Here is a 21,243-nt window from a genome sequence, read left to right as displayed (position 1 = left end):
ATTTTCTCACACAACACTGTGCTTCTACGAAAAAATACACTGCACTTATTCTACACCTATTGCAATAGCTTCGATCTTATTATACAACATCTGAGCTCGGTATCCTTCTTCACACTTCCGGCAGAAATCAATCAAACCCAATAGACGCTTGATACCAATGCCATAGCTGAAATTAGTCACAATATTAGTTTATGATAGACTAAAAAATTTCATCTGATTCGAATTCTATGGAAATTTATCTCTTCTAATGGCCCCTTCTAATGACTACAAAAATTCAAATACTGCATAAAGTTCATATAAACTATGAAGGTTAAAGTGTCTGGCGTTAGTCAATCCGCTTTGGGATGCGCCATTACGTTCATCTCAATTCAGGATCATTTGTGATTTACGAACATATAACTGACCTATACAATGACTTGCAGGGGCTAGCCGATGTTTCAAGTCAGTGTTCTTATCCTCTTATTTGAATTTCATACGTATTTTTTTAACTTAATATTGGTTGTTTTTATTTGTATTTTCATATTTTTTGCGTGTTATTATATATATATATTCATATTCATATGCATAAATTCGTGCCTGATATTCAAAGAGACAGTGAAATATGTAGCGACATTGATCACGATATCATGATACTGTACTTTAATGGAACAAAACCCAAAGTTTACAGCTGAGGAGATGACTGAGAGGAAGATAGTTGCAAAGAACAATGGAGACTATATCCTTGATCAATAAAAACCTTTTTTTTTCAAAAATCCACCCGTTGAAAATCGTATTTGAGATAGGCACGAACTACAGCAATCATTCAATATCACAACAATTTGCGTGAGAAGTCCTTGTCATCTGCTTTCTATCTTTAGCGCATTCAATATTTATCGTATTGTATGCGACGGCCTTCGATGGCTGCGATAGCCAGAATTTGGGAGAATTCTCGATTTTGAATTTCCGCCAATGATACGTAGATATCATTCGGGACAATACAAATATCATAACGAAAACGTGGACCACTTCACAATTCCCGAACGCAGAAGAGCATCAGACTGATCAGTTTTTCCCAACGGAGCACCTGTTTACACTACATGCGCTTTCATTCCATCTTTAGTATGAGTAGCAGGTTTTTCCCTTGAGTAAAGTGCTCTGTTCGGTGCACTCAACCCACCAATATCTGCGGATGCAGAAAGAGGTAACGCATTTCTGTTATGATATTTGTGCAAACCTCAACTGCTAACTTCTACCCAAAAATCAGCTCCTGACAGACTTTTCCGTCGAAAACCGTCACTATTCTTGAGAGTGGGCAAAATTGCTTTTTTTCTTTTAGAAATAGCAATCGAAAGCCCACGAGCCGCTGATTTAAAGCATGCTCTAAGCAGAAGCTGGTTTCAAATTTGCTATCAAAAATTTGAGTTTGTCAAATGCGTCCCCTGAAAATAGGGCCAAAGTTCCGCGCTTCCTCCCGTAACTACTTACTTCCATACCTCCGCAATTTTACCATGGGCGAGATACGCCAATGGCAGAATATGTTTTGTGTTCTAAACTGACTGTAGTAGTTAAATATGAGTAAAAACATTTAAGTACCTTACTAAGTACTTTGTGGAATCATCGTTACAGTTCATTTGTTTACAAACAAAATGTTTCATCTCCGTGGCACGAAATCACTATAGAAATGCGCTGGAGGGTGGTGAGATTTGAAATATGTGAGCTTGACGGACAATGCTTGGGCAAGCATAGCAGTCTACCAAATAGGTGAGTGGTCCACACAGGGGATCTTGAAGTTTTCAAATTGATTTGTATTTAATGTTATTCCAAATGTCCTAGAATGAGAAAAGCTGGCTGCTACGAATGTGGATGCGAGCCGTAGTGGCTACGGAGGATGCGCTTTGCCAAAAACAGTCGGAATTTTTTCCTCCTCATATGGGGAGCTAGGAGCGGTCACAACTAAACATAGTTCGTTAATTTAGCAAGATTTGAATTTAGTCCCAAGAAAGCCAAGAATTTTTCAACAAAACGACCGTAAAAGAAACTGCAGTGCTCTTCTTGGATTTCTATTTACGGCGGATCCTATCTTAAATCCCATGCAAATCTCCTAATACTTCCTACATCATAAATCCGAGAGAAGGAACCGCCCTATAATTAAATAAGCTTAAATATCAATATCTACTTTTTAATAGTTGCAGCCATGGCCTACAGTGAGTGAAAACAGAGCAGTTTTTGGCTAATTTGCATTGGAAGCGACAGAAGTATGTGCAAAAAAACTAAAAGGGTCACATAGAAAAGCATACCGATGAAAAAGAATCCTTGATAGGACCACAACTGTCACGAAATGAACTTTGAGCACTTTTTTCTAGTGATGTTGCAGATAACCTAGTTGATAAGAAGGGGTTCTGGTCGAGTTCACCCCAGCGTAGGGCGGATAGGTTTCAATTTTGCTGTGTAGTCATTCCAACACTTTTGGGCAAGACTCATCGGAAAAACTATTCCAACGGTGGAGTTCTTAGCAGGCAAGTACTAAGCAATACAGTAATCCAGATTAAACCTTCTACATTTTCTCAGAAATGCCAAAATTCTTGACTAACATAGACGAAGGTGTTGCCAATACCGTTTGTTTGCAAGTAGCTTAGCATCCTAGGAAGAATTCTAGCTACATAACGCAGCAGTTTCGGGTACCACGTTTCGGGTACCACTTTTACAATTAACGTATGGTGTTGATTGATCATAATTGATGAGTTATGAAATGAAAGTGACAGTTACGGATAAGATCACCCCGATTACAATTATTAACTAGTAAGCTTGCCAGAAGTTGCCGAACTTCGCTTGTTTGCTTTGATTGTTACATTTTGTTTAATTTTTTTTTTACATTTCATTCTTTTACTAAGATTTTGTTTTCATTTTGTCCTTTTGAGTTTGATTATGATTGACTGTGTTCACTAACATACCTTTGTTGATGTAGAAGATTTTGTAGGTCATGGGCAAGTTTCTCCAATTCATTGTTAGTGAAAACCTCTGATTCCTGTAGAACATGTAAGATATGAGTAGGCGTCGACAACACTGGCACATCAATCACGTGACCTGGAGAAAGGTGGTTCTTGAATGAAGATAAATTACCTTCACTTTTGATGAAGAAAAAAAAACCATAGAAACAGAAAATTCACGTCACTATTCGACTTAATGCATGGGACCGTTCCATTATTTGGAACATTGCGAACATAGGTCAAAAAGTGCGGCAACAAAAATCCTCGAACAGCAAGGCGGTAAAAAATTGGATCGAAGCTTCGGATTATCCGAGGAACCCTACGTAGCACTGTGATTCTTCTTTGAAACGTATACGAAAGTATAAACGACACTGCGCGGCTTCGTAAGCAACAGTGCAGTGAAGGCAGGATTGCAATAGTAATTACTTGGTATAGTATCATATGTACAGGATATCACCACTCTCATCTACAGATCTAAACTAAATTTCAAAATGGAATTGCTCGCATCGCATAGGCGAACCGACAACTACATTATTTCCCGTCGCCGTATGCTGAAACCCAAACCTTCCCTAACCTTATAAAGAAATCGAAAAATTTCAAAAAACCAGTAAACCGATAAAGTCAATATTCCCGCCCCAAAACTATAATCAAACTCTAGTGAGCTCTTTTCTTTTTTGTTTTTGTTTATGATATACCAAACATATAGAGGTTTCGAATAAATAAATATTCGTAAACACTAACAATGGTAGGGAACTCCTAGATCCTCTACGGTTTTAGAGTGATTACAATATTATTCTTACGCGAACAGTTAGCAGTGACCTCTAATAGGCTAACAGTTCTGCATTTTACAATCCTTTGGCGAAGCGAATCGACAACAGAAATAAAAAATGAACATCTGCGATGACAACACAGAAAAAGTAAATTGGTATCTAAGAAAAATTACCAAAAGCATTTATCAATTCGAGCTCTCGAAGGAAGGAGCGATTCGACGATGTCGCTAGAACAAGTAGTCGGTGATTCTGAAAATAAGAAATCTCAGCTGATGACTGATCGAGCTTATATTAAATGCAGATTTGAACCACAATAGTCGAGATTATTGGAGAGGCGTTCTCCATCATTTACACAAAATCATATAACTAATTATAATTATTAAACTATATATAACTAAATATATAGCTATAGCGTATTATTCCAATGGTAACAAATCTGCTAGACATGTTTTCCCCTAAATGCAAACGATAATAAAAAAAATAATCATGATCATGCTTAATAATAACGGGCTTATTCTACCACGTGTGTCGGCCAGCATGCGTGTGTCGGTAACAAATTAACAAAATTCCAAAAAGAGATGTAGACAAATTGGTGCCCAGGCGCCAAATAGTTATAAAATGGGGTAGGACGGGCCCTACTGGGTCGGATTGGTACCTCGGCGTTAGAAAACTATAAAATGGAGCAAAACTGGTCCTACTGCGTCGGATTGGTACCTGGGCGCCAGGTAGCTATAAAATGGGGTAAGACGGGTGACGAGGCTACGTGACGCGTCCCCAGGTGGCGGATAGAGGGGGGGGGGCTAATCGCGGACCAAAAGCGACCTTGTACCTGCACCGAGACGCAGCTGGATTCAGGGGATGGACTGCCCGCTTCTGCTGTACCAGAATCGGCTCATAATACTAATGTATCTCGCACGTCGGTCCGGCCAAAAGTCTGCAATCAAGTGACTGAGAAGTACAAGATAGGCGGTTTGTATTCGCCTCCAACAAATAAGCTCCACCTGTCTGCTCCGGGAGAACGCAACGTTCTCCCAAAAACCTATCGTACTAGTGGCTTGCAACCTACCCACGGGTTTCAAATTTCTATGCAAAACAGAGTAATGAAAAAGAGTCTCCCGATTTCGGAGGGAAGCCTGGTACGGTAGCGTCAGGAAAGACGGTGTTGAAGGTTCCCGAAACGGAAAAGGGCAAGGATGACGATCTGTACTTATATCGCCCATACACTTGCAACGGATGTGGCCAGTGGAGATCTGATGACGCAAGCCAGGAAGTTTAAGTACGACGTCATCGGACCGCCGGAACGAGGCGACGCCACCCACTGAACGCCGTATATGACACTGGAGATTTGTTCTTAGAACAGTAGAGGACAGTAGGTGTCCTCGTCAACACGAGTATGACAATAAACATAGACTCTTTCGAATAACTTACAACCCAAATCGGACGTTTACAGATGAGAAGATATGGTCCAACTTTGACCATCTTCATCGGCTACACTCCAACATAAAGCTACAAAGAAAAAGAAGTCGACGCTTTCTATATGGGCTTGAAGAAGTTCTACAGAGAAGATTATACATTCTACAAGTTCATAATTGGTGATTTCAATGCCAAAATCGGCCCCAGAATAACGCCTAAAGAACTTTACATCGGTAGCCACGGCATTCAATGGAATGAGCAGGGAGAGAGGGTTTCCGAGTTCATCATGACGATTAAGACCATCCATCGGAGCTCGCAATTCCAGAAGTCCTCCTCTCTACGCTAGACGTGGGAGTCACCCGATGTAGGTCATCATAATGAAATTGACCACATCATCGTCAGTAAAAGGTTTTGCCTGACGGATGTCGCTGTTGTACCAAAGTTTTATACGGGATCGGACCATCGCCTTCTTCGAGGAAGATTTTCTTTCATATGGAAAGCAGAAAAATCCGCGAAGTTCACAAAGCGAACTCCCAGAACTATCAGAATCGACTAGGAGCTCTTCGCTTCGTTTGTCGGCTTTTGGAAAGATACAATCATGGACAACATCGACGATGAATATGAACAGCATATAGAACATTTTCACGACTGCACGAAAGCGAAGAGTTTCAACACTACCAAGAGACGCCCGTCTCCGAAAACCCTAAAGCTGATACATCAGCATGGAGCCGCACGAGATGCATGCGACCGAGAACTCACGTCCGAGCTCGCAAAGCTTTGCAGAAAGGCGATAAAAGAAAATCTCAAAGAGAGAAGAGCAAAAATGTTGCCTGACGCTGCAGAGGTGGGAAAGAGCATTCACTACGCCCGTCGGAACTTCGCCAATCGTAAAACAATGACGACTGTTTTCCGGACTCCAGATGGAACACCTACAGCATCGAGAAGGGGGATGGAAAAGGTCATTCACGACTTCTACTTAGATCTCTTCGACAGCAACGTCCACTTGCCTCCTCACCATCTGAGGGAAGATGGACATGTCATTTCAAAGGTCTTCCCTTCCGAAGTCCGACATGCTATCATGTCGGTGAAGAATAGTACTTCAAGCGGTCTCGACAGGATTAAGCCTGAACATCTGAAGTACCCACCGCCAGTCCTCATCAACACATTTGCGAGGCTTTTCACTCGTTATCTGTCGGAATGGAAGGTTCCCAAGCAATGGAAAACCAGCAAGACCGTGCCGTTGTATAAGAAAAGAGACCCACAAAACATCGGCAACTATCGCCGAATCTGCTTACTGTCTGTCATCTACAAGCTCTTCACAAGAATAATTGTAAACGGGATAGAAAGAAAGTTAGATAAAGGACACTCATGCGAGCAAGTAGGGTTTCAAAAAGGATTCACTATGATTGACCAACTATACACGATTTCAAAACGCATAGAAGTATCGCAAGAGTAGAAAATGTTTGTATCTCACTTTCATCAATTTGAAGAAGACCGAAGCAGTCATGGAGGCCTTGGACAACCAAGGCGTCCCTACATAAAGATACTTCGTGATTTGTATACCAATTTCACGACGAAAATTTCCACATTTTACAATGATGTCATAATCGTCGTGAAGAGAGGAGTTCGTCAGACACAATTTCACCCAAAATATTCAGTGCTGTTCTCGAGAACGCGATGCGAGGTTTGGAATGGGATAACATGGGAGTGAAAGTTGAAGGTCGCGACTATCACCATCTTCGTTTCGCTGATGACATCGTTCTAATAACATCAAGCATCAATCAGGCGGAGCGAATGCTGGCCGAATTTGATGAAACGTCTAAAAAAATCGGTCTTCTGCTGAACCTAGACAAGACGATGCTCAAGAGGAACGGATGGGTTTTTGGTGCCCCATTACCCCTCAACGGAGCGAATATATCCGAATGTTCCAGCTATGCATATCTAGGTCGGGAAATCAACGAAGGATCTGACCTCCGAGCTAGGCAGAAGGAAACGAGCGGCTTAGGGGACATACAAGAGCATCAGGGATGTAATCAAGAGGACTAAGAAATGCGGCTCCGTGCTCAACTATACAACACCACCGTTCTTCCTGCTTTGACCTACGCTTCAGGAACTTTGGTGTTTCGCTAGCAGGAGAAAAATGCGATCAGTGTCAAAAAACGCGGAATTGAAAGGGTTATGCTAGGAGTGGCCCACTTTACGCAAGTGAAAGAAGGATTCGAAGTCCACTCCTACGTCACCGATCGAAGATCAGAGATGCTGCTAAATATGCCAAGAAAAGCAAAATTAGGTGGACCGTAGACGTGATGCGTTTCAACGACAATCGTTGTACTAGAGCCATAAACGACTGGAGCGACATCAACCGCACCACAGGAAGACCGCCGACCCGATGGTCAGACCTCTTTACGAAGTCCTTCAAAGAAAAATACGATGCTCTTCGAGTCCCTCGCCACTGGGCAACATTTGTGTGCGATCAGGACAAATGGTAGTATTATTGGTGCCCGCTCGAGCAAATCGATGAACAGCGGGAGCACAGACGACAGGTGAAGACGGGTCCCACGACTTCGGACTGGTACCTCAGCGTTAGAATGCTATATATTGGGTGAGACGGGTCTAACTCCATTGAATTGGTGTGCTGTGGCGCAGTAGTATCGCCCAATGACTTCGTGTGGATGTCGCAAAAGGTAAATGAGACGCTGCAAAAATTTCATAGCCGTGACCACTGCCCGTGTAGCGTTGCACCTCTATGACTCCTTTACGTGACCTTTTTCCTTGCACGTTTGCCTCAGATTAGTAATATGGGTTCTAAAGAAAATGGAAATACCCATGCAAACAGCTGCTTAAATAGTAGCTGACTGATGTGGAACGTTATCTTTATCAGTACGATGATTTTGTTCACATAATTTTACGTTAAAACATCATTCTGTGATAACTGTTGGGAAAAAACAGGACGAAAACTCATTCTCAGAGTAATGCTTTCAAATAGTGTGTATATTATATTGGTATGGAAAGAGTGTTTAAAGCTGAAGTTTGAATGTTCTCCAAACGTAGAACTGACGCGTATAGAATGAAAACTATAAAATCTTTCATCTAAATTGTAAAATAGAAAAAGAAGAAGAAAGCGTTGCTAGAAAAATACAATTCTAATTTTACAGAAAATGGCAGTACAATTTTCATTGATCAATGAAGGCGAGCGAGGCGAACACCACAGAAAATCATCAACCGGACGTACAGACCGGTAAATAATGAATAATATTCAAGCAACTTTCTTCAAGTAGTTCGCCTGCATGAAAAAATTGTGGCACCGATGCCACTAACGGCAGGCAGCCAAAAGAAGGAAACTACAAGTCAGGTCATTTTTCTTTCTTCACACCATTATACTTTTTTCACCATGTCATCATTTTTTATGGTCAAGATTTTATTGTGTTCACTTTTCACTCTGCTGCCTTTCTCTCTACGGGAAATAATCTATCATACGAATCTAATGACCTTCAGAACAACACGCGGAAGTTTCTTCATTTTGTAGCCTTCAAGAAGACTTACAAACAAACAAAAACAAATCATTTTTACTTCGCCCTTGATAAACAGAAAGGAAGTGACAAAAAGTCGCCACGTATCTTGCTACTTCATCATAGAAATTGATACTGGTGCGCGAAGAAAGGGGTGGATAAAAAAAAATAGGAGGGCTCGGCACATATCACACAATGAGTATTTCTAATGTTAAATGAGCATCGATATTTCAAGGATTGAAAATTGATAACAACAAGCGCAAAAGTTATTCCAACATTTTGAAACAGAAGAAAGTAGTAGGAAATGAATGCGAAATAAGTGAAGAAAACTTTTTTATGCTTTTCCGGATTTATTATCAGGGTTAAGCGTGACGATGGGTCGCAACCCCTTCCCCCTCTCACGTATCTTGCAAAATTACGAAATTATTAGGGAATGAAAGTACACAGGTCAAACAAAAACAGCATTAGGAGCTCGAGCAGTCGACTCCTTATCGGACCAAATTTTGGAAAACAGGGAAAAACTCAAAACTGTCTCTAAAAAATGAACAACTCAATATTAAACAACTTTGAACAGTTCGTACGTGGATTTGATAACATTTAAGCTTCAAAAGCTTTCGAAACGTTTGAAGGCATCACCCCACGAATCTGAGGTGGTACGGATTTCTGGTGTAGTATTCGTATACGGGATCGTAGATTATGGAGAGAGGGGGGATCCCGTCCATTTCTTCCTAATTGACGTAAAAAATGGTCCGGAAGATACGACTTCGAGCGTTCCTGCGCGCTATTTTCTACAAGGAGTTCGATTGGAGCGCGCCAGCCTTGTGCACTTCCGAGCATCTTCATCTGATTTTGTTTGCCTAGAGCATAATTTCTTATTGGTGTACCCATGAATAAATAAATAACACTAACCCTTGAAAGCAGAAAACTATCAACATTTAAGCATTCTGCATGCAAGATGTATTTTTCATATGTTTAACAATTCAGACTGATTTCAAAATTTCGGGCCGATATTTAATTTCAACTTCAATATTCCCTATGAATATTTCTAAATCCAAAGATGCTGAGCTCTGATTCCCAAAACCCTCGAATGAGTCCAAATTCTTCATGTTTACCCCAAATCAACCTGCCATAGCTCGCTTTCATAATATGAACCAAACCTGAATTTCTCATGACATTCTGTTGGGTTAACTTCAACGCACAAAAAAAAAATCCTTCAGCTGATTCCTTCACAGATACAAAATTTTTCTTTCAGTCTCTGTTTTATGAGAACAAAGATTGAACAAACTCAATAATGGAAAGTAAGGATCGTAGAAACTCCTATTTGAATGTAGCGAGCAGAAGCTTCCGGTTGAGAGAAGAGTAGAGTTTATTTCTTTTTATTTAAAGGGGGATCGAACAAGAAGTCAAAGATAGCGCTTCGAGTAATGGAAATATAAAGATGTAGCTGCATAAAGTTGTGTAAGAAAAACGTTTTCAAAAGCTTCTTAGATAGCAAACCAACTAACCGGAGGTGGAGGTTCATTCAGCAACACAAGTAATGCTTGTAGTACAAGATTGGAAAATCGAGGACCAACGGGAGAGTAATCTGAAACGTGAATATAAGAGATTTTGACGGAAAGCTTGTCAACTTCTGTGATTTCTTTCTTACCGAGCAGTCTTTCTATGTTATCTATCAAGAGAACACTCAATTTCGAGCGAAGAGCATCTCCGAAAGCTTTCCGAAGCGCTTGACATTTAGCAGATTCCGAGAAACCAACCATATCACCGGGAGACACAACCTCAAATAACAGTTATCAAAGAAAAGCAGATGAGACCAGCAATAGCACCAAGTTGACCACCACATTAATGAAAAGTTACTTTTCGGAAAGACAATAGTACGTCTCTGACGATTTCAAAATGGGAAATGTTCGTCTACATCACATCACAGTAAAGGTGAAAATGTACAAATTTTAGCAAGATCTCACAGTACATGCTCAAAACTCTACGGGAATGTTTAATCAAACGCGTGACTTAGAGCATTGCTTGCTTCCAAAACATGTAATGTATCCTTGTAAATTACCGATTTGAACGCGCTACTCACCCACCTACGCTCCTCAAGTACCCAGTGTAAACTTCCAAGTGTTAGATAGCAGCCAAATGGAGAAAAATGCATTTAAAGGGTTCCTAAGAAAGAAAAAACGGGGAACAGAGAAGTGCAACGAGAGACTTCCGTAGCTTCTAATACGTCAAAACTCTTCTTAAAAGAGTAGCTTCTAATACTTCAAAACTCTTCTTAAGAAAAACATCGGATTATAACATTGGTTCTGTACAAAAATATGCTATGCGCGAAGTGAAAGCTACATTCTCGTTCACTTCGACAAAAATTCTTTTTGTTATTGAATATAAAAGCTGAAATCTGAGCTACAATTTTTGAAGATTTAAAGGCTGTAAACTTCGAGCAACACTAGAAATTTAATTATTTCTTATTACTCCAATTAGTACTGATTAATCAGCACGAAAATTAGTACCTTTATAAGAGGAAAATCTGATGTTCGTGCGATTTCCGCTGCCAGGAAACTTTTTCCGGTTCGTGGAGCTCCTGGAACAGGAATATCAAACTGGCACATCGATACTTGGTGACGGCACTTTTATATAAGAGCAAAGTGAAGGTGAAAATAAATCAAGCAAACAATTCTCTCGCACCAGCAAGTACGGCAGTAACAAATCCTCCAGCGTCTGGGTTGATAGTCTCCTCAACAAGACGGGCACCTTCTTCCAAAATTCGTGTCACCTCGCTACCCCAAACAACCATACCTCGCCTGAGGAATTTCTCAAGGGATTCGTCACTTCGCCCAAATGCCTGACGAAGAAATTATGCAAAAGTACTTTAGAATTAATGGGGAAAAACAAGACTTCACTAGCGAAAGACTCAGAATAGAGACTTTATGACTGACCGGCTTAATATCATTCTCTAGAGCATAGTCAAAATCAGCAGCGTTGATCATTAGTTTCTCGATGGCATCCGAATCGAGTTGGACCTAGATAAATATTAAATATAGTAAAGAAAAATAATATTCCATGGTAGTAGCGAAAGAAAAACAGACGACCATACCTTTCCACCAGCCTTTACAAGACGATTCATAGCGCTAGATTGAGCTGCTCTCACCAAACCTTCGATTTCAGCACCAGAAAAGTTTTTAGTGCGCTTAGCCAAATCTTCCAAATTCACTTCCGGATCAAGCTTTTTGTACTCCCTAAGAAGATTTTTTGGAAACATTTTTGGAAACTAGCGATATATCATTAGAATTTTATGTGAAAGAAAAAAATCAGTACCGCATTCGAGAAGTGTGAATCTTCAATATTTGTAAACGTCCGAATTCGTCCGGAAGACTGACTTCCATCTGAACTTCAAGTCGTCCTGGTCGAAGCAAAGCCTCATCAATCATATCCTTTCTGTTTGTCATACCTACAAGCACGTTTTAAAAGAAAAATTAAGAATAATTTACTTAGCAAACAAGAGCATTACCGATAACTAGGATATTATTGAGTTGCTCAACACCGTCCATCTTGGAAAGCAGCTGGTTGACAACAGTGTCATGGACAGAAGAAGACCCAGCCTGAATTTGGCGTATTCCAAGGAAAGTAAATTTGGCGGAAACTAATTGCTTGCTCGATAATGGTAATATTATGTGGTAAAGGAGATAATGCAAGCACTTTTCTTCAGATAACGAGCACTTCTCTGCGCATAGAACTGGTCCTATTCCAGACATTTAGAAATACACGAAGCAAATTACTTTAAAGGCATCACCCCACGAATTTGAGGTGGTACGGATTTCAGGTGGAGTATCCGTATACGGGTTGTAGATCTAAGAGGGTATTCCATTTTCCTAAGCCGAATTAGGAAGATGTGCACAAGGTGGACGGCTCCAATCGAACTCCTTCCAGCCGTACTTCCGGGCTAATTTCACACAATTAGGAAAAAGCCCCCGTAATCTACGACCCCGTATACGAATACTCCATCTAAAATCCGTACCACCTCAGATTCGTAGAGTGATGCCTTTAAGGATTTCTCATGTTTCAATCCACTTGCACTGCAAAGCTCTACTGGTTTTTCCTCAAAGCGTGCAACGAAAAAAAGGTGATCATCTCACTTCTACAACAAGATACAGCCATACTTCTACCAACAACAACAAAACCCGTGAATTCTGTTTGTTCCGAAAGGTTAAAAAAATCGTAGAGAAGGTGTGCATTTTGAAGCTAATGACATTTTACAGGAGTTCCCTACCATAGAACCTCTCTGCTTGCATATGGCGTCGATTTCGTCGAAGATTATTATATGGAGGCCAGAATTTGCACCGCATCGCCTCCACTCTTCTTCAGCATCCGCGAACAGTTTACGCACGTTCGACTCTGACTCTCCCACGTACTAAACATGGTGTTTTGAATTCTTCTTAATAATTCAATTACTACTATTACGTTGAAGCACCTTATCTAAGATCTGTGGTCCATTCACAATTTTTGGCTCTCTTGCATTGAGCATTTTACCAATTTGACGAGCCATCAGTGTCTTACCTGTACCAGGAGGTCCAAAAAGAAGTATACCACGTACGTGTTTCATTCCTGAAAGCATGAACCATAACGAACATAATCAAGATTGCAGCAACCACAATTTACCCAATTGTTCAATGAACTCTGGAGGAAACACCCTTGACGCAAACGCTCGCCGAAAAATTCCAGAGAACTCTTTGTCCAAACCACCGATTCCCATCTTTTGAAAGTCCCAATCGGGATTTATTATAGAACGGTATGCGGATTTTCTGAAGTTAATTTATAATTCACATAGTGTGAATATTCGCATAAAAACTTACCCTTTACTCTTTCCAATTAGATTTATCTGAGATCCTTCCTCTTTGTCAAAAATTATGGCCGAATTTGGCAAAAGTTGTCCACATTCAATCTGAAGAGAAAACTAAGCTATTGAATAATTATGAGTAGATAGAAGATACAGATGATAGGAGGAAGCTTTTGGAACTTACCGGGAACGGACGAGATTTTTCATCACCAGAAGCGGCAGCATTGATATCAATACCTGCAATTACTTTGATGAGACTATGTCAAAAATGGAATCTTGGCTGCGGAAGCTGAATCCTCCTATTTTAAGAATCACTGTCGGCAAATATCTCATTATAACACTACTAAAAGTTGTGTATAATTCCATTTTTATTAGTGAGAAAAATCATGCTCTCTCTCATCATTTCCAGCCATTTCTTCAGAATCGGGCATTACAACTCTACGTTAAGAATGTGTTAACGCACCGAGCTCTGGATGAAATCCCTGAAACAAATGCAGTCTTTTTCCGTGCTAGTCCTATTGATTTCCCTCCCTTCGCTTTGATAAATCACCAGCTATTATGGCAGCTAGATTATTTTTCGTCCATTTTCAGTAGTTCGTTGTTTACTCTCACTAGTTAGAATTGATTTCGTTTCCGTTGTGTTTATAGGGCGCAGCGAAGAAATCTATCATTTTTTCGTTATAATTCAAAGAAACTGGTATTGTAATCAAAAACGGTAATGTCATTTTACAATAACCTGAGACCCGATAACCAAACAACAAACAATGTGTGCAGTTAATCATTGGTCGCAATATTATCCTCGTACGGTGAAAAGACTGTAAAAAGGACGCAACTCGACTCAGGACCATAAAATTTAGTTGCTCAAACGCCCCCGACTTTTTTTTTACTGTAATCAACATAAGAGTCAGCCAAGAAAAAGTTGTATGCCAATGGCAAGAAATACAGCAAAAACAAAGAAAATGTTTTAGCAATAACTCTCCACTCTCCCATTCGGAAAACAATTCCATCTAATTACCCTAGGCTTCAAAATTTCCATAACCTTATAGGAAACCTGGCTTCAGTTGACTTTCCAGAAATTCAGACAAAAAACCATTGAAGCGTAGCTAAATGCGACAAATATCGTCATGAGTTGCGCACAATCAACTAAACTAAATCAACAACTCGGACATATTAGAAAACACTAAAATTTGTTTTTCTCTCCCATTTTGGACGCTAATTTCCCACCTCGGATTAATTGAACTAAAGTTTTCAAAAAATTAAATTTCAAATAAAAAAAGAAAGTATGAGACCTTGTGGTATGTTATTTTCTTTACTTTCTACTGTAAATAAGGATTGTCAGATTAATCACTCACAGATATCCACGTTTTACAACGTTCAACCCTAAATTTCCAAAATGGCGATCTCGACAGCATGTGAAGCTTGCGCGAGTAATGCATTTCAGTGAGCTCTTCAGCAACTCTGTGGAGTTAATTCCATCAAGAACCCGAGTTACCCAAATTTCCTTCCGACCGGCAGCAATTTTCAGAGATGCCTCAAAGGCAGCATGCCACGAATCTGACGTGGCATTCTCATGAAAAGTTTCTATACGAGGTCGTAGGTTGTGGAAAGCCACGTGGTTCCGCTCATCTCTTCCTAATCATCGTAAGAAAACGGCAAGGGATTCGCTTTAGTTAGAAAGGTACTTTAGAACGCGCCTCTATTGTACACGTTCCGTTCCCCTAAGCAGTCTATTCATTAGTTTAACTAGAATAGGCTGGTGAGAAGACCTTATTAATCCACGAAGGCTCGCTCTTTTATGCGATGCGTGCACAAGGGTGGCGCGTTGCAATACAAGCCGTCGTAAAAAAAAATGGCAGCTTCCGGGCCGTGATGAGCGAAACCACCTGGTTTTCCGCTATTTACGACACTGTATGTAAAAGCTTTCCATGTGAAATCCATAACAGGTCAGATCCGTGGCATGCTGCCTTTAAAGGCATCACCCCACGAATCTGACGTGGTATGGATTTCCGATTGGAAACTATACGAGGTCGTAGATTTGGGGATCAGGAGTGGTTCCGCTCATCTCTCCCTAATAGTAGTGGAGAAAAAACGCCGTGAAAGACTCCGTTTTTCACGATTCCGGTTGCAACGGTCCCTTGCAACGCTCACTTGTACACGCGCCGCATCCAGCTGCGCAGCGGTTGAAAGCCAGTGAGTTCTTTTCCGCCTATTCATGTGAAACCTATGAATAGGGACCAGAACGTATACTTAAAGGAGCGTTCTAACGTTTCTCGTAGGAACCAAAGCGGTTCCCACGCCATTCTTTGAAATTAGGGAGAGATGAGCGGAACCACCTCTAATCCTGCAATTCTCTAGCTTTTGCCGTGGATTCCATCATCACATCAGATTTTTGGTATGCTCCCTTTAAGCCAAGCCTTCATCACTTTCCATTCCGCACGCGTGCACTATGTTTCAATAAATACAAACGCATGAAAGCGCTGCAATTCATAAAACAAACAAAATCAGGGGCACATAGAGCGTGCAACTAGCCACCACGTCTGCTGAATTTTAAAGTGAAAATCTAAAGGAATCGAATCTGCCATAAATTCCTCATCTGACAAATAAATAAATGAGCGAGAACCAACCTTCAATATTTTTGACGACTAGAGACAATGTGAAATTTTTCCCTTTCTCTGGATCAGTAAATTGAAAAACAAGGAGCTCGCCCTTGGTGAAGGCCATTCCTCCAAACTGAATAGAGAATTCACGAGCCATAAAATCGGAGTTCAACGGCTCGGCAGTGACACTGAAAAATCGTGCAGCAGTAAGCTGAATTTAAGAAAATGCTGCTATAGAATTGGTGTGGTCTAAGTGAAGGTCTGTAACTAGGAAGCCGAAAAAATCTCCGAATAAAGCTACAACAAATATTATCACAAAAAAAAAAGCAGCGGACATGAGGAATGAGTCCAACCAAAGAGCGATAAACAGTAAGACTACTCGTAGGGTCCACGACTGGAGTTGCGGTGCGCACCTGCGGCTCTACAAATTGGTGAACACTAATAACGCTTTCAGCTCAGGAAGGCGCAACATTTGGCACCAATATTGTAGAGCAGTGAGTGTGCGACGCAATTCCCGCTACGAACTCTGTGTGCGACTTAAAGGCATCACCCCACGAATCTGAGGTGGTACGGATTTCTGGTGTAGTATTCGTATACGGGATCGTAGATTATGGAGAGAGGGGTGATCCCGTCCATTTCTTCCTAATTGACGTAAAAAACGGTCCGGAAGATGCGGCGCGTGCACAAGGCTGGTGCGCTCCAATCGAACTCGTTGTAGAAAATACCACGCCGATCGCCCGAAGCCGTATCATCCGGGCCATTTTTAGGCAATTAGAAAGAAATGGACGGAATCACCTTTCTCTCCATAATCTACGATCCCGTATACGAATACTTCACTTAAATCCGTACCACCTCGGATTCGTGGGGTGATGCCTTTAAACGATACAAACGCTGAAACATTGAGGTCACTATTAGAGAAGCTACTGAAGAATTTTCAGAAAACACCTACTTCTTTTTCAATTGGAAGTCGGCGGAGAGGGTAATGGAACCAATGTACTGGTTAGACTGCAAGGAAGGAAATCATTTATCCAAACTATGCATCAAAACGCATCATCAAAACGCATCATCAAACTCACCCTGAATGCGTAAGGTTGTACAAGTACTTCTTGATCCAAACTCAGAACTGCCCATTTCCGTTGTGCAATAGCGAACGCTATTTCGCTACGTCTCATGGATGGATGGTTTCGAATGGTAAAAACGTAACGATGACCAGGTCCAGTTTGCATCTGCACATGTCTGAAGAAAAGTTGAGCTACATATTAAATAAACGCTTCGTATTTTCTCAATATCAATAGTGGGGAAAGCGCTGCACATGTAAACAACTTTTCGCGGCTCTAAATGACTATTGTTTACTGCCTTATAAAAGATAAGATGTCATCAATTGCATTTACAGGAGGGTGGTCAGAAACAGACTTCACCAGCTTTCTTTTTCAAAAATTCAGTTTTCTATAAAAGTAAATATTGCAATATAGACCTCATCAGGAAAACATCTAAGATATCCATTTCTCGGCAGTTCCTGAACAAGACTGCCTGAAAAAAAGCTGAAAACCGCAGGCATTGCCCAAAAAAAGAACATCGAGGAACATTATGCGACACTGGTTAATGCCTAATGTAACCAGAACAGATGAATCGAACACTGGCAAAATGCATTTAAGCGTATTACTCGAATTTAAACTGTTTCAAAGGAAAAGAATGCATCGAAACTTGTATTCCGGGCAGACAGCTTCATCGTAGTCCCGTAAAATTTAACGTAAGAATGTTAATAAATATGCATAACATTTTGAAGGATTTTATATCCCACTAATATTGAGATATGCCAGAAATCGAATTAAACGATAAAGGATTAATCTCTGTGGAGTAGATGTTAGCACTTACAGAAGATCATATATCGATAGTTAAGGGTTTGCGCACTGTGACAACCTCAAGAACTAATACATTTCCAAAAAAATAATATTTATTCATTTACTATGCAAATTCCTGGATAGAATGGTGACGCCAAACTTTTGAAAAGTAATTGAGATTGTCTGAACGATTCTGGTGTTCGTTTCACTACATTACATCCCCGGAGTTTTCCTGAAGAAAAGACAAGCATTTTGAAGGGATTCAATGTTTCTAAAGTTGCTTACTTTTATTAGATTTCACCGTTGTTTCACCATTGTTTAAAATATAAATGCATGTAAGAAGTAATTAAACTTCGATGTGCAATGGCTTAAATACAAAATTGGAACTAATAATTGACATTATCTGGAGTGATAACTTTAATTTGTTGAACAGTTCATCATTTAAATTCATTTCCCTCCCCCTGTGGATACCATTTACCCTATACTATATATAAGCTATATAAGCATAAGCGGTACTATATAAGCTTAAGCCAGTACTTCTGGAGTTGTACACAGATTTATCGCGCATGTGCTTGCGAAGTGGAGCCGAACGAGCGCAAACTTCACAAAGTAGACGCTCACTATGGGCACTTTTACCCTTCAGAGACAAAAATTGGATTTCGGAAGATATCCGATTGCGTACATGATTAGAGCTCACACCAGCAATTGCAGTGAATCCCCAAGAGACAACATGTCTTTCGTGGCAGCCCGATCGATGGCTCATTGAGGAACTAACGTCACTTCCCCAGGAAGACTTCGCAAAGCAAAACTTTAATAAGTGAGTAGCAAAAAATTGTTTTATTACATCATAAAAATTTTTAGCATTGGATGGAAGAATCGTTGATAAAAGAATGCTACACAACCCAAGTAGGGTACCATTATGAAATGGAAAACACCTCCTTTTAAGACGTAGAGGATATAACGACTATTGTCATTGATTTGCTTGAGCTGTAGTTAAGATTAGTAATAATTTTTCCTTATTGACAGCTAACAGTGACTAATGGCTTTGATTTCCCCAGTATCTGAAGGAAGCGATAGCTTTTCTTACTTAATAAGCAAAGATTAACTGTTAACAAGCAAAGATTAATACCAATCTTGGCTACAGAAGAAGCAAATCATTAAAAACAGCCACGCATTCAACATGCCAAGATTCAAGGACAGTCGAACATAAGCCATACAAGACTAACATAAGAATTAATCATTATGTGCCAGACTTCATTGAGAAGTCGGACGTGAACGTGAAACCGCACGTGAATAACAATAAAACCTTTCTTAAAGCTACTTACTTCACTCCTTGTGCGTCAAAATCTTCCCTGTTCACCACGGCACAGTTGGTGACAGCTAATTCGTCCGTTGGACACTTACGAACCTTCATATTAATCTGAAAAAAAGAACTATGACGAGACCCAGAATTTTACACAGACCTTAAGAAAGAAGGACTTGAACTAACGGTGCTCATGATGGAGGGCAAGCTTGGGTCCTAGCGGCGATGACCTGAAAATTGTTAGCTTGTAAATAAATCAAGTCAAACTCTCGTAAAGCTCACTAATGAATCGATAAACGAAAACTGTATCGAATTATAGCATAGAAAAGAGTAAAATTGCGAGGAATATAGTTGGCACCAACTATGTTCAATCCAATTAGCGCGACGCGTCCGCTACAGACCACGATTTTTCTCTGCTTAATTGAAACTGCCTCATCCCTTGCCCCACCCAGATCAAGAAGTACTGGTCCCAACCAGCTGAACACCTTTACTGCCAATTATGAATTGTGTTATGCACGGTCGAATAGCTCTCGTATAAGCCGAATTACCCAGCAAAGAAATAGAACTGAAGCAATAATCACAAATGTAAAAATGAAACAGTAAAAGATGTAGCAAAAGCTGACAAAGAAAAAAAGGGGAACTAAGCATGGATCAGGCTTCGGAGAAGATGCAGTTGGGAACCTCTCAGTGGCGCCTTATTTCTGGACGCTCAATTTCACTTTTTCCTCTTAGTAGCTTTAGAATACATGTCAAATTATTTACTTCCCAAAATAAAGATGCCAGTGAGTGTCCCCCTTCCCCCTAATCACATTTTATCGCATTTTTCTAGTACAAATCAAAACATTATTGAGATACAAGTATTTAAGGCAGCGTTCGAAGAAATTGTGAGATATCTCTAGCAATATGCTGAAGGGTGGTACGTGGTTTAGAAATATCGCAGTGAAAACATGCAGCTCCTCCTACAAATCCAGAAATATGAAAATTCGGCAGCGAGAGGGAGCATAAGTCCGCAAGGGTGAAGTCTGGGAGAGCAAGTCCGATAAAATGACGTCCACCCCGTCACAAAATGAGGAAAAAGGAGGACGGAAATGGTGTGCCAGATCAATAGATTTTGTTCCGATGCTGTTAGTAAGTAACTTGCTTAAAGGCAACGTCGGCAGAAATTCTTTTTTATGGCCGTATAAATCATTTTGCCTGACATTTTCGCGGGGACGTCGATCGCGCCGAGCGTTCCAGCAGCGCATTTTGCCGTGATACATGTGAACTACAGCCCACCCTAATTTCTAGTGAAAAGATCTCAGCATCAAAAGCCTTCCCGAAAAGAAATCTTGGCTTTGAGAGGAGTGCGACAAACCGTTTCCCTCAATTGATACTAAATATGCTTCTATTAAGAAACAGAATATTTCTTCGGAAAAAATGTGAAAGCTGTTTCGGATGATTCGAAAGCAGACGCAAATGACGAAAATTGCCCCAGTTATTCATGAAGAGCAAAAAACAGATTTCCGAAAATATAGAGATATCTAGTTGAACCGCGCACAAAATATATCATCAACGATCGTTTTGAAGCAGGATTTAAATTCAGAAACGGGACCTGCATTACTTACATTCGTTGGTTCATCCATTTATTACGTTTGTATCTGTATTTTGCTTAATTTGAAATAGAGCAGTTGCGGAGACACATAATTTAGAAGGATAAACAAATGAGAACATAACGATACAACATGGAAATTCCTACAAGAAAGAACCTACAACATCTTTGATTATACTTGAAGAGAAAGTGACACGACAGAACGTATGCTTCCTTGGTTTTTTTTTACCCGTTCTTTTCGGATACAAGAAGGTGCGAAGAATAATTCACTGCAAAATGTTCCTTCATAAGGAACATGAAGGAGAAACGAGAGGAAGTAGATCAAAAATGTTTTTTTTTGTCAATTAGCTAAGAGATACCAAGGAAAGGGACTTTAGACTCCAGGAAGTGTACATCACCTCCCACAACAGTGTGCAGCGCACCTT

At 40.3% G+C, this 21,243-nt stretch overlaps 3 protein-coding genes across 5 annotated transcripts; 2 read left to right on the top strand and 1 right to left on the bottom strand.

Moving 5' to 3' along the window:
* Positions 1-45: 45 nt before the first annotated feature.
* On the bottom strand, positions 46-19,425 carry RB195_007169 (uncharacterized protein; the record flags this gene model as incomplete). Of its 3 annotated transcripts, XM_064180661.1 has the most annotated exons (21): positions 46-166; positions 2,931-3,063; positions 3,910-3,985; positions 10,164-10,243; positions 10,307-10,436; positions 11,166-11,236; positions 11,341-11,497; positions 11,592-11,675; positions 11,750-11,891; positions 11,971-12,103; positions 12,164-12,254; positions 12,923-13,063; positions 13,124-13,257; positions 13,312-13,454; positions 13,506-13,594; positions 13,674-13,726; positions 16,114-16,274; positions 17,036-17,091; positions 17,163-17,322; positions 19,253-19,347; positions 19,417-19,425. In XM_064180661.1, the coding sequence occupies 21 exons, from the start codon at positions 19,423-19,425 to the stop codon at positions 46-48; spliced, it is 2,259 nt and encodes a 752-aa protein (XP_064037513.1). The 3 variants fall into 3 exon arrangements, with proteins under 3 accessions (XP_064037513.1, XP_064037517.1, XP_064037514.1); XM_064180659.1 differs by lacking the exons at positions 46-166; positions 2,931-3,063; positions 3,910-3,985 and adding an exon at positions 10,025-10,102; XM_064180660.1 differs by lacking the exons at positions 10,164-10,243; positions 10,307-10,436; positions 11,166-11,236; ... (13 more) ...; positions 19,253-19,347; positions 19,417-19,425 and adding an exon at positions 5,165-5,221.
* On the top strand, positions 5,748-6,605 carry RB195_007171 (uncharacterized protein; the record flags this gene model as incomplete). Its single annotated transcript, XM_064180663.1, has 1 exon — positions 5,748-6,605. One exon carries the CDS (start codon positions 5,748-5,750, stop codon positions 6,603-6,605), a length of 858 nt encoding a protein of 285 aa, XP_064037516.1.
* On the top strand, positions 6,827-7,195 carry RB195_007170 (uncharacterized protein; the record flags this gene model as incomplete). The annotated part of the gene is made up of 1 exon (XM_064180662.1): positions 6,827-7,195. The coding sequence occupies one exon, from the start codon at positions 6,827-6,829 to the stop codon at positions 7,193-7,195; it is 369 nt and encodes a 122-aa protein (XP_064037515.1).
* Positions 19,426-21,243: the final 1,818 nt, after the last annotated feature.

The sequence above is a fragment of the Necator americanus genome, chromosome I (assembly GCF_031761385.1).
Source record: "Necator americanus strain Aroian chromosome I, whole genome shotgun sequence".
NCBI lineage: Eukaryota > Metazoa > Nematoda > Chromadorea > Rhabditida > Ancylostomatidae > Necator > Necator americanus.
The sequence above is the reverse complement of the archived record's forward strand: the minus strand, read 5'-3'. Positions and strand labels throughout refer to the sequence as shown.